General features: G+C 40.9%; 1 protein-coding gene across 1 annotated transcript in view; it reads right to left on the bottom strand.

The window, feature by feature from the left end:
- Window positions 1-10,345: 10,345 nt before the first annotated feature.
- The window catches only part of LOC134660519 (glucose-6-phosphate exchanger SLC37A2), a 42,149-nt gene continuing 34,134 nt past the window's right edge, over window positions 10,346-18,360 (bottom strand). Inside the window, exons 9-14 of the mRNA XM_063516293.1 lie at window positions 18,120-18,312; window positions 17,208-17,356; window positions 15,622-15,745; window positions 13,891-13,968; window positions 11,146-11,263; window positions 10,346-10,448 (exon numbers count right to left, since the gene is read on the bottom strand). Of these exons, the coding sequence (XP_063372363.1) occupies window positions 10,373-10,448; window positions 11,146-11,263; window positions 13,891-13,968; window positions 15,622-15,745; window positions 17,208-17,356; window positions 18,120-18,312 (738 nt within the window). The 3' untranslated portion in view covers window positions 10,346-10,372. The remainder of the gene's footprint in view (window positions 10,449-11,145; window positions 11,264-13,890; window positions 13,969-15,621; window positions 15,746-17,207; window positions 17,357-18,119; window positions 18,313-18,360) is intronic.

The following is an 18,360-nucleotide window of genomic DNA, read 5'->3' as shown; positions in this document are numbered from 1 at the left end:
GTTCAGAAATGTGTCACTTTTCAGGATTGCCATAAAACAAACCTAACATAATCTAACCTATCTATAGGATAACCTAACGAAAATCCTGAAATGTTAACGGTTTCAGTTTTATGACTAATGATAATATGACAAACAATACATTATGACTTAAAACTTTATGGGAAACAACGGGACCCCATACGTATACCTATTAGTTTTTATATAATCTTATCATTTCATTTATTTACAAGAGACCTGCCCCGGTTTCGCACGGGTTACACAAAACCTTATCAATCAAATAATTTATTTGCCAGAATACAGTTTTTGATTAGTTGGTAATACACTTTTTCGCGTGACGCGACGTTATATTGCGGATTGTTGGTTACGTCCAATTCAACCAACCGATCAAAAGCCGCAATGTAATGAAACTCGCATACGAGTTCTCGCATCGTCTAAATGTGCCCTTGAAAGCCGCTCGGGATCTCGAGACGAGAATGTTAACCTAAGACCCTAATTGAATAAAAAAATACAAATGTCAAAAAATAAGTGTAAGAAAATAAAAGAATATCACTAGGTACTTATAGCAAAGGCGGACACGCCATACATCAAAAATGATTTGCGTTTATATGTGTGCGCGGCACGTCTGTACACGCGTCATTGAGTTTCTGACGGAATCCTGACATGCTCTCAGTAGAGCGACTTGCGCGCACATTCATGTCGCGGGCGAGGTAATCCGAATCGGGGCGGGGCGGTGCGTGTCCGTTCTGTATGATAATACTATTACTTATTCTGTGCTTATAGTTAAAACTAGGATCAACGCGGCCAAATCCGTCTGCGGGAAATGCAGCAGACGAACGCGTATTGTGTTGTTAATAGTTTCAACGGGTGTTTGTTAAGTTAAGAGCCAACAGGAGTGGTCATTTCTCCATACAAACGTACTCGACTGTTTCCTCCGTGGGTTTTGAAGCTAGAGCAATGATTTTTTCAACACAGATTAATATTGTCAATATCTGTGTCGGACCGTTTTGCTTTTTTTGATATTTTTGTTTTTTAAGGCGCTAGAGCCCTTCAAAAATGGCCAAAATGGCCTAATTGACTATGCCGCAATGAGAGACGTGGTATTCAAAACTGATATCAATTAGCCAAAAAAGCGAAACGGTCCGACACAGATAATATCATAATCATTTAGATTTCCAAATATGGTTACGATTGGTTAAGTTTTGGAGGAGGAAACAGTCGAGTACGAAACCTCGGTTTTTGAGATTTTTACGCAGGATATTTCGCCTTGTCCTTATCGCACTAGTTTTAGGAACCGCTTCCGTTAGCGAGACGGGTATATTTACCTAAAATATTTAAATCTCAGCTTGTTTCGTCTTAATAGTTTCAACAGTTCAATATTTAACGATTATGAATATAACATTTTTAAGATAATACAGCTAGTAGGTATGGTACGCAATAAGTTACCTATATAATTATTTAGGTATGTACATATAACTGTAGCTATGTACATATTTTACCCGATGATTCTGCTAGCTTTATGTGCTAATTCTTGGGCTGCAGGAAGCTTATTTATTAACTCAAGTTTTTCTCTTAAGACACTTTTTATTCTGTATTTCAAAGCGAGGCTCTTACTAACAATCTCTTCTGTGCGTGTACAAGCTTCGCAGGCCTCAGGCGGCCCTGCTGGTGTGTGGAGCGCCGCGTCACACGCGCATGCCGCTCGGGGCTTAGTGCGGACGAGCACAGACTTACTAGGGTCTGACCACACTCTGTCGTTTACTGCGCCCTCAATTCTTCGGTAAGCCCGCACCTCGTACTCGGTGTCTGGGTACGGGAGGGGTAACGCTAACTCGCATCCGAAATCACAGCGCACAGACGTGTCCACCTGTCGCCATTCATCTTCGAAGGCCAACAGCCGAAACTCCATTCTATACACACAAGTATCGCAACCAAGGTTTACGTGTCTGTAAGAACCAGACTGTCCATACAATCGTATTCACCCACTCCATAACAGCCGTGTGTGAACTTGTATGTAAAACTCGTGACAGCGAAACCGTTTCTAGTTTTATAAGCGAGTTGGTATTTACATTAAATGTTTCGTTAAAACAAAATAGCAACTCATAATAGCAAGTCATAAGTAAAAATGAAATATTTTGGTTCAAAGTGAATTTTTCTTGGATATTTTTCTTACACGTGTTATTCATCTCACCCGGCATAGAGTCACAGAGCAGTGTCGGTACTTTATTGTTATCGTCGTTATCTATATAAAACAGGCTATATGTAAATCTGTCACTGGGATACCGCCACGTACACTCCAGTATACGCCAGTCATGTATAACGCACCGGAAATGTTCACACTGCGGGTAGTAGTCCACGGTAACCTTTATCGCGTTCATAACGTATCCTTTACCGTCTACCGTTGTTGCTGTATCCTCGCACTGATACCATACCTTTTGTCCGCGGTCCGCTCGTGTCCTGTACATCAATGTTGTGCTGTTGATTAAGTCTGTTGGTAGCTTTCCAGCAATGTTTAAGATCTGGAGAGAATCACTACGTGGCCCGCTGCAGAGCACTCTATACTCGGCGCCGTGAGGCACGAAGTAGTTTTCACTCCCATAACGCCCTTTATGCTGAGCCGTCGGCGCCTGGACGGTCAGCGCGGGCGCGACCAATACAGTCAAGGAGCTTCCGCAGCCCGTTCCACTGTCAGTGCAGATGAATTTATGTTTGCCGAGTTCTGGTTTGTACATCTCCAGTTGGACTGTAGTCTTGTTTATCGTAACAGCTTGTATCGGTTGCCCGTTTACTTTCATACTGATGTTGCGTGAATCCTCGCCGGAACAATGTATTACAAGTTTTTCTCCATATGGCGTCCAGAGATGTACAAAATGGTTTTAAAAAAGCATTTAAATACAAAATGCAAAATACTTTTCAGATTTACTATTTCAAATGCAAAATACCAAATAGTTTTGCGTTTTGTATTTCAAATGCTAAATGCAAAATAGGTATTTTCAAAATACTTTTTCAAAATAAAATACCTTTTGAGCAAATCTCAGATATTTTTATTTATTTTAGGTATTTATCATGAGAAATAGAGACACAATGCCGAGCCGAACAAAAACGTCTAATATCATGGCATGGCACCTTATGCATGACATTTTGGTCATATTTATCAGTACGCGTATCAATAAATTCTGTTATGGTATTAATAATAGTCCGTCGGTTCCTCTCTCTGCGGCCCTGACCACCGGCAGCTTGGGCCCTGCCCCGCTGCTGGCGGCACCCTAGGTTAGGTTTTTTATAATGTGTTTATAATATTTTTTTATATTATTTTTGTAAGTGTTTTTATATTTTAATTTTATATACATATTGTAAAAAACCAACCTAAGAGAAATGAATAAAGGAAATAATACTTACTTAAAATAATGTAAAAAACTAGACTAACGAAAAGAGAGCCATGGCTCCATTTTGTGACTTGTGTGGCCATTTATTTCGGTTGATTGTGCATCTAGTTCTTATTTTATTATTATTACACTTTTCTTTTATTAATTAACAACTGGACTGGTATTGTTAAAAAGTGAAAAAAACATCAGTTTTTATTTATTACGCTTTTTAACAATACCAGGGGGCCGATTTTTGAATTTCGATCGCTCGATTTCGTCACTCGAAAATCGGTGGAAAACGGCGAGATGCTGATTTTTGAAATACGAGCGATATAAATTGTGAATTTAGTGGTATTGACCACTAGTTTTTGATTCTATTAGTAGAATTTACATGCCTAGTAGTGGAGATATTACTGAACGAAATACACGAAATCGAGCGGTCGAATTTCAAAAATCGGCCTCCTGGCGCTGGCGCCAGGCGCTAGCAGGCGCCTCTATCGGTCAAATTCGGCAATACAAGCGTCATTCGTTCATTTCATTTTGTTTGACTGGTAATGTTGGCTAAACTTAATCACAAAGTATTTTGCATTTTGAAATGAATATTAAAAATGCAAAATACGTCTCGAAAAGTATTTCAAATAAAATACAAAATGGTTTTTACTAAAAGGCATTTAAATGCAAAATACAAAATAGGTATTTTGCATTTTGTATTTGCATTTTAAATAGAAGTATTTCAAATAAATCGCATCTCTGATGGCGTCTTATAATAGCGTATATGGTCTTTCTTGTGGAGGTTAATCTTCGGCGGTGGTTGGTCCCCCCCGCACGCCCCGGCCCGCGCCGCGCTCAGCACCAGCAGCGCCAGCACGCTCACAGCACCAACGTTAGTACACATCGTGGAAGGACCAGTAGCGTAGCGTAGTGGGGGCGAGGGGGGGGGGGGCTGCCCCGAGCGGCACTTTTAGGGGGCGGCAAAATTTCAGAATAAATACCAATAATATCGTATAAATATTTGATCTATTTCAGTCGCACTTATTATATTGAAATACACAACGGGAAGGACACAACTGTAATGAGCCAGTGCTGCGGCGCACTCACTTATATACACGACTGATTGTATCATGTGCCGATAAAGGTATATAAATGGCTAATTAGGAATTAAATGCAACTTAATTAAATATGAAATAATGAACTATTTGCGAAGATAAAGCTCTGTACATGACATCCTGTTGTTTTCCTGAAGGGGTGGTGATTGAATATTACAAACTTTTTCAAGCCAAGTTGTTTAAGAACGATCTAAGCCAGATTATTAAAGCCCTTGCTACACGGTCGCCGACAAGCCTTCTAACCGTCTGTCCTTGGTCTGACCTTGGTCAGTTTTGGTCAAATTTTGTTGGAAACAACTGTCTACACGGTCCGTCACGACCAAGGCCACGCGGTTTGAGGGGCTTGTCGGCGACCGTGTAGCAAGGGCTTAAGTTTATTAACCTATATCTATGTATTAGGTATGTGAACCGTCTCATCCCTGGCAGCGAAGTGCACCCGTGCCAGCTAGCGGACGCCCTTAAAAAAGAATGTTTATTCGGTAAGCATTCGGCAGTTCGAACCGAACTATTCGGCCGAATAAATAAAAATATGCCAAATAGGTACCGAATATTCGGCCCATCTCTACTATCCTATTCGTACATAACACCCACACACACACACACACTCATAAACTCATAAACCCGAAACATATCTGTACAAATAAGTTATGTTAAGTATATAGTTCTTTGTGTTTTATTAGTATTATATTATATATAGTATTATCTTACTTCAAAATTTGCCTCTAATTATCAGATCTGTATCCTACGCATCTTGTTTGGTAAATCTTATGCTTAATGCCCCACAGTCCTCACGACACAGGCTCGACCTAGTGTGAGGGCTATTGTTTGTTCTAAGAAGCTGTTGTACATATTCTGTAGTTAATTTTAATTTAATTACTAAGGTTTCATGTCATGTCAATTTGGAAAATAAAGATATTTGTATTTGTATTTTTTACTAAAATGTACACTTTCCGCAAGAATAAAAAAAAATCGCAACCAGTACCTGGTCAGGACCCTAAAACTAGAGATGCCACGAATATTCGGTAACTATTCGGTATTCGGCCACATTGCCGAATATTCGGTATTCGGCCGAATGTTGCCTACTATTCGGCCGAATACCGAATATCTTTTGCACCTACTTAAAAAGAATAATTGCACAATAAAAATAACCAAAACTATGTAGGAATATTTAGAATGTGCTCTTGGAAAGTTGTTAAATACGAAGACCCTTTTTTGAGCATTTGTTGATTAAAAAACATTTTATTTTTATCATGAGTCTGTTTTGTTCGACTCTATTCATTAATGCTGTTCAACAAAAATATATCTTAGCTAACGTCATCTAACGTTGAGCTTTGTTAGCGATCAGTTTTCATAATAATTGTGATTCAAAATGTTCGCATGTCATGCCGAATATTCGGTCGCCGAATATTCGGTATTCGGCCAAAACCACTATTCGGGGCATCTCTACCTAAAACTTCTTTCGTGCTAAGAGTGGGGGCTGCATCAGAGGGAGTGGACGCTAGTGTGCGTCAACTTTTGAAAAACAGAGATTTCGCAAAATGTGTAGCTATAGCGCCATCTGCCATCCCGTAGAAGTAAACGGGATAATTTCATGCTTCAAAGCACGATCAAGACATCTTTGGTACCTATGTAGTAGCAGTAGCGATTAGGTATAGCGAGGTTAAAAATTTTGGTTTTAATAAAAAAAGTAAAAAGATTGATAAGTTTTTATTACTAAACACTTTGTACAATATGTATAATACCTTGCAGCTGGTTACAGTACAAACTCAAAAGTCCTACTGATGTGCCGACGGAAACCTTCCAAAATTTCAGAATTTTCTCACATTTTAGTATGGGGATTGTAACTTTCCGAAACTTAAAATGGAAATTACTTGTTTTTGTAAATTTTTCAAGAAATTTCCACGAAATTTTCCTACTTTTTTGGAAAGTTTCTGCACATTTGTAACTTATAAAGTGACATGCGGGTATCAATCGAAGATGCATCACTGTTGCGACATTACTGCGGCGGCGTTGGTAACGTCGCATCTGTCATTCATTCATTGGCCTTAAAGTCTTGCAGACTAATCAGACTATAGAAACAGTTTCAAATAAATAAAATAAATTAAATTAAAAGTGGAAAAATTCACTGTCAGAGTTCCAAATCATATTGGATTATCTGATAGCCGTTTAAGAAGTGTAGGGCTCTTACGGTATATGACGCTATGAGCCTCCCTAGGGCTCATATATGGTGGAAATATTCGCTGAATTGGGTACGGTCTTGGTAGCTCAGATGGCAGAGCACTGTACTAGTGATCAAGTGGTCGTGGGTTCAAGTCCCACCCAAGACTGAATTTTTCCACTTTTAATTTATTTCGAAGCTTAATAGCATCGTTCGCAGACGTTTCTGCTTAATACAAAATTAATATAGAAACAGTGTCAGGTAGGGAGACAACGTTTTTAATGGCTGTGTAAGCCAATACGGGAGTACAATGATTTAGTATCACAACATAGAGACATCGACATTTTCAACTCACGGCTAGCGGTTTTCAAGAGGCAAGTCGTTAAGGTTCTTGGCCACCATACTACACAACAACAATAGTAAGCAGTTTAACATGTTAAGATCATTCATGTAATTTAATAATTAAGTCGGTTTAAAGATATTTTTATTTCTCAAAAAGAATAACAGTAGTAGTTAAGTAGTAGTGTTTTTTTTTTATAATTTTAGGATAGTTTTTGCTCGTTATTATTTATTGTTCTTGCTGTGCTCACTTATTTTGGGTGGCATTTCTATACAAAGCCTACCACTTTTATTGTAATCATGTATTGAATGTCGTCTGTATAGTGTGCCTTATAAATAAATAAAATAAAATAAAATACGGGAGCGGCAAACACGCCCACAGGCCTGGCAGGTGTAATGTGCCCGTGGCCAACAGATGTCGCTCAGTACGGATATGATGGTCGTTCTTGTCTACGTGACAGCGTGATAAAACGGTGTCCGTCACTTTCTTTCCCACGGTGTTAAACAGTGACAGTTATTTTATCACGTGGATAAAGATGGATAAAGCTATCCATAATAGGCTGGCTGATGACGCTTGGCTCTCCTGGCGAGTGTCTAAAGGGGCCCATTGATTAACAGTCCGCCGCACGGTATCGGCCTGTCAGTTGTTCGGAACTGTCAAAATTTTGTTCTAACTGACAGGCGGTGTACTTCCGTTTGGCCCAAATACATTTCGCCAAATTTCACTTCCCAACAAACTTATCGCAATAGTTTCATTTCCCAAAGGAACCTTTAGCAAAGTTACACTTCGCATATAACTTATTTGGTCAAATTATCATTTGGCATGATTTTACTTTGTCAAATGTTATTAGGACAAAAACTTATTTAGCAAACGTTTTTTATTGGCTAATATTATATTCCAAAAAGATGTTTGATCAAATTGTCACTTCGCAAATTTGGCAAATAGGCATCATCTCTATTTAAATTTGAACCTAAATTCGTTCTGTTAGAATTTTGAATTTATATCATATTTCTACTCAGAATCAGTAGCTTTCTCCATTCTTACTGAGAAAAAATGTCCACAAGTTTTTGGTGCATTTGTATGAAATTTTGGGGACACTTTTTTTCTCGTATTAAGGTCGAAAGAGCTCGTGATTCTGACTGGAAATAATACAATAGTAGGTACAATGCAGTACCAAAAAAATTACTATGTTTTTAAAATTTTTAATCATCAAAATGTCATCAATTGTCGTGTTAGTTCGGCAAACGTAAAACAACCCACACATAAATACGTTTTAAAATTGGAACTTTACGGTTACCATCAGTACCCTGAACCATGAGTCACTGACAGTGTCAACACTGACATATACCTAACCATGTAATTTACTTTATATAGTTACCTACATCTCGCTCGCACTAATATGTCAGTAAGAGCGAAATGCATATAATTAAGTAAGTTACGTAGACGTTAGCGTATATGTCAGTTTTGACCTGGTTTTGACACAGTCAGTAACTCGTGGTAAGGGTACTGTTGACGCTTGACGTTTACGTTTGGATCTGCGTAAATTTTGGGACATGTAAGTTATGCTTAATGATACATTTGACTAAATAATACTTGGTAAAATGAAACTTGACCAAGTAATTATTTGCTAAACAATAACTTGCCAAAAAGACTATTGCTAGCTGAAAAATTGCGATAAGTTGTTTTGCCAAACATTTTTTTGGGAAATGATAATTTGGGAAATATAGTTTGGGATGTGATACTTTAGGAAACGTTTTTGACCCATTCATTAGTAAACCCTGACAGGCCGATACCGTCCGTCGGACTGTTAATCAGTGGGCCCCTTTAAACACAACATGCGACACTACTGAAAACCGCCGTGTTGCCGAAATAATTTTTAGCTTGTAAGATTTTTACTATTGTATGTATGCTAGTTTGTAAGGTATGTATCTATGGGCCTTAGTTGCCTGATAATGAATGATATTTAATTTAATTTAAACCAGGCGTCATCGTGAATCAAGGTAATTGACATATACAGCGGCATGAACGCCGCCGCTGTAATGTCGCAACAGTAACGCAGCTGCAGTTGACCTCCGCATGTCACCTTTACAGTAAACCTCTTCGAGTCGTCAAGTTAACATTTAAAACTGTCAAGATTCAAGTCACGAATCGTATTGTTGAGCCATTTAAGGTTCTAGCTAAATTGGACAATGGACCCTAAATGGACCAATCGCGGTTCGTGGTACAGTCAACTGTAAAACCATGGATGTAGACAACTTACTCAAAAACTTACTAAAAAAAAAAAAAAAAAAAAAAAAAAAAAAAAAAAAAAAAAAAAAAAAATTTTGTCCCATAGTTGACTCCTGACAAGAGCTATGGGACATATTTTTGAGATGATTTTTACGCCCATATTTTTACAGTTCACTAGCTGTACAGTCACCTGCAATAATATGTTACTCTTCGAAGGCCGCATAAATATGTGACGCGCGCTAATGGCTAATAACAAATAAGATCGTGTCAGATATTTTTGCTGCCTTCGTTGTATAACATATTATTGCAGGTGAGTGTACATATAGTTATACGGGTTACGAGTAATGTTTTAATACCACTGCGCCTTGAGGAAGTCTGGTATGTAAATTGGTCAAAAGTTATTGTTAACTAAATTAATATTATCCTCAAATGTACACGACACAATCATTCGTCTCATTTAGTGTAACAAATGTTCACAAAATGCATAGGAATTTAGGAATGACCAACAATAAATGCTTTGGGTAATTCGCCAGTAACTGGCCACTTTTAGTAACTGGCCACCCTAAACTAAAAATGAATTCTATTCACCTATAAACAGAATTCATTTTATTATAAGGTTTCAATAACTGGCCACCTTATACTAAAACGAATTCTATTGTGAATAAGATTAAATTGGGGTGGCCAGTTACTGGCGAATTACCCTATCTCATCCTATCTAAATATTTTTTTTTTTTTACAAGTAGGTACTAAGTAAGGTAGGTACGTTACGTACAAATCATGTAGAAATATAGCAATACATTTGACGTCCCCTCTCCGCAAAAATCGGCAGACTGTTTCGTAAAGAAAATGACATATGGATAGGTCTTCAAAAATGATATTGAGGTTTCTAATATATTTTTTTTCTAAACTGAATAGTTTGCGCGAGAGACACTTCCAAAGTGGTAAAATGTGTCCCCCCCCCTGTACGTTCTAAAATAAGAGAATGATAAAACTAAAAAAAATATATGATGTACATTACCATACAAACTTCCACCGAAAATTGGTTTGAACGAGATCTAGTAAGTAGTTTTTATTTAATACGTCATAAATCCCCTAAATACGGAACCCTTCATGGGCGAGTCCGATTCGCACTTGGCCGCTTTTTACTGTTCTCCCATAAGCCAGGCGGATGGTACGCTCACTCTATCCTTGTCTGCCGCGACGCCGCGAGCCGCCGCTCTAGTCGCACGCGCAACACCTCACCCTTCACTATCCTGTAAAAAAAAAACACTTTGTAGCGCATGACTTGAGTCAATGATATTATATAACCATAGACAGATTATACTCGTAATTGGGCGTTTTTTTTTTGCCCCCTACACTTTTTTTTTGCCCCCTACACTTTTTTTTTGCCCCCTACACTTTTTTTTTGCCCCCTACACTTTTTTTTTTCAAATTTGGGATTTTTTATGTTATTTCTACTCAGAATCACGAGCTCTTTCTATCCTAATAGGAGAAAAAAAGTGTCCTAAGGTTTTTATTTCCATTCCGTCACCATTTTTCATAGACTTTGTATGGCGGTCGTGCAATGGAAAGATCGAAAAATGTATGGAAATTTTGGGACACTTTTTTTCATTTATTAGGATAGAAACAGCTCGTGATTCTGAGTAGAAATAACATAAAAAATCCCAAATTTGAAAAAAAAGTGCAGGGGACAACAAAAAAAAAACGTCCAATTAAGGACCACAAAAAATACTTTAGCTCTAGCTGGTGTCAGGCGTGTCTCACTCCGCGATTTCGTCGCTTTGCTACAGGTAGCTAAAACTACATCCGTTCGGCCCCAATTTTGGGGAAAGCCATAAGCCGCGCGTGGCGCTGTCGCCACCTAGCCGCCATATCTGTGCTGATCGTAACGTTTTGTTAGAGAGTGAGTCTTCTGTACTTAGTACTATTATTTATTGTGCTGGTGGTTACCTGAGCAGTAGGAAGAGCGCGAGGCAGTCGCAGGCGATGAGCATGTAAAAGACGCGCGGCCACGCCGCCGCGCCGCCCGACGAAACTACGCCCGCCAGCAGCGGGCCTAGCGCCGCGCCTATACCGCACACCACACAATAGGCTACATGACTCATTTTCATTCATTACCATGAACAAGCCATATAGGTAAAGTTAGATTGGTGACCCATCTAAATTCAACGGTTTTTAGAAAAAAAACACGTTAAAAGGTCAAATGACAATAGGCTACATGACTAATTTTCATTTGTGGTATCAATCGATCGGGTTTGTTTTTAGGATCAAATGTCTATATGGGACCCATTGCATTAAAGTAACACAAAAGTCAGAAATTGTAGTCAAAGGCCGACAGTCGCACTTCACTCGCGAAACGCCCTTAACAAAACGATAAATGAACGTGACGTCAAGGTCTCTGAGAGCCCATCTTGTAGTATGGACAAAACAAGAAAATTGCGTTTTTGTCGGTGTGCTGTCGTTTAAAACACCCAAATAGGGAAATGAAATGAAATGAAATTTATTAATGTATGTTGAGAAAGGGTTACATATTAAGCTTAAATTAATTGCTACTCTAGTAGTTTCACCAGACTCTACCTTTTCAGGCGTACAATACATTTCACACACAATCACATTATACAATATCAATTTAAAATAATTATAACTAACTTAAATAAATAAAATAATATCAAAATTAAATTAACATTAAACTTTAAACATAAAAAGTGTCATTTAAAAAATCGTTTAAACTATAATAACATTTTTGTATGAGCCATTGTTTAACTAAGTTTTTAAATTTATAAAAATTGCATTCCTTAAACATGTCCGGTAACTTATTATAAATGGTTATACACATACAGTACGCATTTTTGGAGGAAAGTGCTAGCTTGACCGCGGGCTTATATAGTTTGTGCTTGTATTGCTCCCGGACTTGACGGGGTCGTAGCTGTTGTACGTCCATAAACTGGGTTTTATACTTGTGCACGAATAATGCAGCCTCCAAAATGTATAAACAAGGGAAAGTGAGAATACCATTATCTATAAAAATTGGTCGACATGAGTCCAGTTGCTCAGTTGGGATGATGACACATGTTGAATTTTATAACAAAATCTAGTAAAATATAGCAAACGAGCAATTTATCACAATAATCTGGATATTGAAATAAAATATGGAAATGTTACAAAAATACAGGACCAAAGTTACAAAATTTATGTTTTTTTTAAACTTCCAAAAACGATAAAAGTAAAGGTACCATTCGATTCCTCACATTTTATCTAAAAAAATATTGTATAGCAACTATATATGTCGCAGTCAAAAGTGTGAACTGGTCAAAAGAACTTTTAACCGACAAAAACAGGCAAAACTGCTTTTGACTGAGCATATTGGTCAAAAGTAGTTTTACATGAAAATCATTGGTTAATAGTAATTGTGACTATCAGTCAAAAGTACTCGCACTTGACAATTTTTACATAGAAATTTGTTTTTATGTAATGGAACTGGTGCGAATCACCAGTATGTCGGAGTGGAGCAGCCGAGCAGACCGAACACCACACGGTATTTGACTGTCCTCTAACCAAATACCAAGGGCAAGTTGAAGATTTGACCACCTTAACCATAGAAGCGGTACAGTACTTAAAAACTGTAAATCTCTGAAGTAGAGTAACACAAAAAGCTATACGAAAAAAAAAGGGTTATTTTTTTTTGCTACGCCCTAAAAACGAAACTGTTCCCAGAGATAGGTAGGTTAGGATTATTTTTTTTTGCTACGCCCTAAAAACGAAACTGCTGCCAGAAATAGGTATGATTTTCAGGTAAAACTACTTTTGACCAACATGCTCAGTCAAAAGCAGTTTTGCCTGTTTTTGTCGGTTAAAAGTTCTTTTGACCAGTTCACATTTTTGACTGCAACATACCTATACATAAACGCAATATTTCACCGACAAAAACGCAATTTTCTTATTTTGTCCATACGACAAGAAGGCTCTCAGAGACCTTGACGTCACGTTCATTTATCGTTTTGTATGAAGCGTTTCGCGAGTGAAGTGCGACTGTCGGCCTTTGACTACAATTTCTGACTTTTGTGTTACTTTAATGCAATGGGTCCCATATAGACATTTGATCCTAAAACAAACCCGATCGATTGATACCATAAATGAAAATTAGTCATGTAGCCTATTGTCATTTGACCTTTTAACGTGTTTTTTCTAAAAACCGTTGAATTTAGATGGGTCACTAATCTAACCTTACCTATATGGCTTGTTCGGAATGCCTTTTTCAAAAGTGTGGTAAATTTAACGGTTTTTGAAGAAAACGCCTTCGGTCAAGTGAAAACTCAGCAAATGAAACGTCGGGAAAACATAAATTTCGAAGTTGCGACATGTTACATAGCCAGCATGTTATCATTTAGTGTCCGAGCGGAGTTTCGGTTTCGGCACAAAATAGTTCGGCCGCAGATCCGGTTTTCTCCCAAAAACCTGCCGAACCTTTCGGCCGCGTCGAAACTGTATTTTCGGCAGTGTCTAACCAAAGTTTCAGTTCAAAATTGTTAATAAAATTGTCAAAAAAAGATATGCTAAAAAAGAGGCGTGAAACTTGTGCATTTCTGAAATGTTGAAATTGTATGTAGGGTAAATATAATATGTAAATTAAATATGTCTGTGTCGCGCGGAAGTTTTGTTATTCAAATTGTAATGTATGGGTTTGTATGGACGTACCCACACTGCCGGTGCCGTCGATGATGGCCGCCACGGTGGCGAGCGCCTGCGCGTTGCCCGCCAGGCTACTGTGTGTACCTGCACACACACAAACATTTATTAATAATTATAAATATCACACTATAGTCAACACGACCGGTCTGGTCTAGCCGGTAGTGATCCTGTCTATAAAGCCGATGGTCCTGGGTTCGAATCCCGGTAAAAGCATTTATTTAACACAAGCCTTCTTGAGTCAAGTTGTGTAAGAATGTCCCTATAATGTTTATTTATTTATTTATTTGTGTGATAGAAACAGATATTTGTTTCCGAGTCATGGGTGTTTTCTGTTTATACATAGTCCGCAGGAATAAGGTTTCTCACCAATGTGGCTTCGTAGTTGTCTAGTCACCACATTTTTAGGGTTCCGTACCCAAAGGGTAAAAACGGGACCCTATTACTAAGACTCCATGCACTGTCCGTCTGTCTGTCCCCAGGCTGTATCTCATGAACTGTGATAGCTAGACATTTGAAATGTTCACAAATGATGTATCTATGTTGCAGCTACAACCACAAATACTAAAAAGTACGGAACCCTCGGTGGGCGAGTCCAACTCGCACTTGTCCGGTTTTTTTTACATATTTCGCAGGAATAAGGTTTTAATAATTACCCAGCTCCGCAGATACCGCAGTGGGTGATAAGCGCGTAGGGTCCGTTCACGAGGACCCCTGCCGTCAGGAGGAGGCTCACGTTATCTTATCTTATCTTACCAAGCTCGGCTGATACAGCGGTGGTGATAAACGCGTAGGGTCCGTTCACAAGGACCCCTGCCGCCAGCAGGTTGTTCACGTTATCTTATCTTATCTTACCAAGCTCGGCTGACATAGCAGTGGCGATAAGTGCGTAGGGTCCGTTCACGAGGACCCCTGTCGACAGGAGGTGGCTCACGTTATCTTATCTTATCTTACCAAGCTCGGCTGATACAGCGGTGGTGATAAGCGCGTAGGGTCCGTTCACAAGGACCCCTGTCGCCAGGAGGTGGCTCACGTTATCTTATCTTATCTTACCAAGCTCGGCTGACATAGCGGTGGTGATAAGTGCGTAGGGTCCGTTCACGAGGACCCCTGTCGACAGGAGGTGGCTCACGTCATCTTATCTTATCTTACCAAGCTCGGCTGATACAGCGGTGGTGATAAGCGCGTAGGGTCCGTTCACAAGGACCCCTGTCGCCAGGAGGTGGCTCACGTTATCTTATCTTATCTTACCAAGCTCGGCGGATACAGCGGTGGTGATAAGCGCGTAGGGTCCGTTCACAAGGACCCCTGTCGCCAGGAGGTGGCTCACGTTATCTTATCTTATCTTACCAAGCTCGGCTGATACAGCGGTGGTGATAAACGCGTAGGGTCCGTTCACGAGGACACCTGCCGTCAGGAGGAGGCTCACGTTATCTTATCTTATCTTACCAAGCTTGGCTGATACAGCGGTGGTGATAAGTGCGTAGGGCCCGTTCACGAGGACCCCGGTCGCCAGGAGGTGGCTCACGTTATCTTATCTTATCTTACCAAACTCGGCTGATACAGCGGTGGTGATAAGCGCGTAGGGCCCGTTCACGAGGACCCCTGCCGCCAGGAGGTGGTTCACGTCATCTTATTTTATCTTACCAAATAAGCGTGGTGATAAGCGCGTAGGGTCCCTTCACGAGGACCCCTGCAGCCAGGGGGTGGCTCACGTTATCTTATCTTATCTTATCTTACCAAGCTCGGCTGATACAGCGGTGGTGATAAGCGCGTAGGGTCCGTTCACGAGGACCCCTGTCGCCAGGAGCAGGCTCACGTTCAGGATGTATGAGGACGCGCCCCAAGCTTGATATGCCATTAGCTGTGGACAACATTGTAGCGTTAGGGCGGTTTCGCACTACGTCCGATCCGAATAAGATCCGAACCCGTGAAAATATGGTCCGTCGTAGCCGTAGAACTATTTCTATGGTAAGTTACGCACTACATCCGATTTCTTTCCGTCATTCTAGAATCTCCATTCCGGAGAAGATGTTTGACGGACCGAAGTAGCCTTAGTATTATTTGTATGAACGCTCGCGAACTGCGTTCGAGTTAAAGCCGAGCTGCGTACGAGCAGAGAGGCAGCGGGGCGGGCGGGGTATTCGGATAGGACTAGCGCGTAAGCCAATATACGAATTCGGTCCGAGTTAGACATATTTTCACGGGTTCGGATAGGAATAGTGCGTAAGCGAATATCCGAATTCGGTCCGAGTTAGACCCATATTTTCACGGGTTCGGATAGAACTGGTGCGTAAGCGAATATCTGAATTCGGTCCGAGTTTTCTAGACCCATATTTTCACGTGTTCGGATCGGATTCGGATCGGACGTAGTGCGAAACCGCTCTTATATTATTATATTATTCTTTTTTAGAGTTATTACGCTCATGTGCGAGAAATATTTAATTACAATTTCAATATTTTTACATACATTTTTACTACAAGGCTTTAGGCATAGGCCGGCCGTAAATACGACCCGACTAAACCCGAGTGGACCCGACTAAACCCGAGTTAGGTAAGTCTTGCCGTGGGCGCGCATAACACATAGAAGCAGGTACACGCGACACCCGGTGCCAGTATGAGTAAACCCGACTGAACCCGACTAAACCCGAGTGAACCCGACTAAAACCGAGTGAACTCGACTAAACCCGAGTGAACCCGACTAAACCCGAGTGAACCCGACTAAACCCGAGTAAGGTAAGTTTACCGTGGGCGCGCACAGCACATAGAAGCAAGCGCACACGAGGCCCGGGCAGCCGGTACAGTCGGCCACGAGCCCGGCCAAGATGGCGCCCGTGATGCCGCCCACGTCGAACGCCGTGCTCAGCCCGACTAGACACGAGTGAACCCGACTAAACCCGAGTAAGGTAAGCTTACCGTGGGCGCGCACAGCACATAGAAGCAAGCGCACACGAGGCCCGGGCAGCCGGTACAGTCGGCCACGAGCCCGGCCAAGATGGCGCCCGTGATGCCGCCCACGTCGAACGCCGTGCTCAGCCCGACTAGACACGAGTGAACCCGACTAAACCCGAGTGAACCCGACTAAACCCGAGTAAGGTAAGCTTACCGTGGGCGCGCACAGCACATAGAAGCAAGCGCACACGACGCCCGGGCAGCCGGTACAGTCGGCCACGAGCCCGGCCAAGATGGCGCCCGTGATGCCGCCCACGTCGAACGCCGTGCTCAGGTCGACAAGACACGAGAGAACCCGACTAAACCCGACTAAACCCGAGTGAACCCGACTAAACCCGAGCGAACCCGACTAAACCCGAGTAAGGTTAGCTTACCGTGGGCGCGCACAGCACATAGAAGCAAGCGCACACGACGCCCGGGCAGCCGGTACAGTCGGCCACGAGCCCGGCCAAGATGGCGCCCGTGATCCCGCCCACGTCGAACGCCGTGCTCAGGTCGCCAGACTGAGTCGGTGACAGGTTCGCTGGCAAATTACACATTTGTTACAAACTATACTTTGTGCACTCGTATTTGCATTATTTGACACATGTCACTCACAACAGCAATACAACATAAATGTCTTGCACATCGAAATTACAAAGGAAGACAATTGAACTGCGAACGTTTACGTTCTACGTCTTTTATTTTTTAAATTTAGGGTTGGCCGGACACCACCGTTATGAATCGGTAGTCGTCTAAGTAAATCGATATACGTTTTTCATTTTAGGGCGCACCAATTCAATTCAATGTTTTATTCATAAAATATACATTTTACACGTCAAATTTTTTAACATTATTAAATCTAGGTAAATTTTGTTATAATTCATTCATATTACAATAGTTATTCGATTCATTAAACGTCATATTTCGATACCTCAGTCTAGGTGCCATCCAATCGTAATCGCTTGCTGTGACAATCGATTTGAGTTAAATAGTTACATATCTATAAACGTCAGTCATAATGTGTCAAATAATGCAAATAAGAATGCACAAGGTATAGGAAAAAGTGACCAAGGCCTTCAGTGGAATCGAACTAGCAGAGGACGCTCTGGGGCACTGGAATGACATTTATTTCAGTTTATAGTAGAAAAGTACCTTATAAAAAGGGACAAGTGAGTGTGTGTGTGTGTCTGTGTGTTGTGTGTGTATGTATGTGTGTGGCTGTGTGTTGTGTGTGTGTGGCTGTGTGTTGTGTGTGTGTGTGTGTGTGTGTGTGTGTGTGTGTGTGTGTATACTAAAATACTCACTGGACGTATTAATGTAGAGCGGTAACCAATACAGGAACGTGTAGCTGACGAGCTTCGCGAAGAAAAGAGACAGCGAGAATTCCACCACGCCGGGGATGCGCAGCGCGCGCGAGAGCGAGACGGCACCAGCCGGGGTGTGGCTGGTGCGAGCGGGACCGAGCAGCGATGTCGACTCCGTCGGCTCTGCTTGTGGCTGTCATACAGGTTATAGGTTGGAATGGTATTGTATGTAACTTTGCCC

Source organism: Cydia amplana, chromosome 27 (assembly GCF_948474715.1).
Source record: "Cydia amplana chromosome 27, ilCydAmpl1.1, whole genome shotgun sequence".
Classification (NCBI taxonomy): Eukaryota; Metazoa; Arthropoda; class Insecta; order Lepidoptera; family Tortricidae; genus Cydia; species Cydia amplana.
The sequence above is the reverse complement of the archived record's forward strand: the minus strand, read 5'-3'. Positions and strand labels throughout refer to the sequence as shown.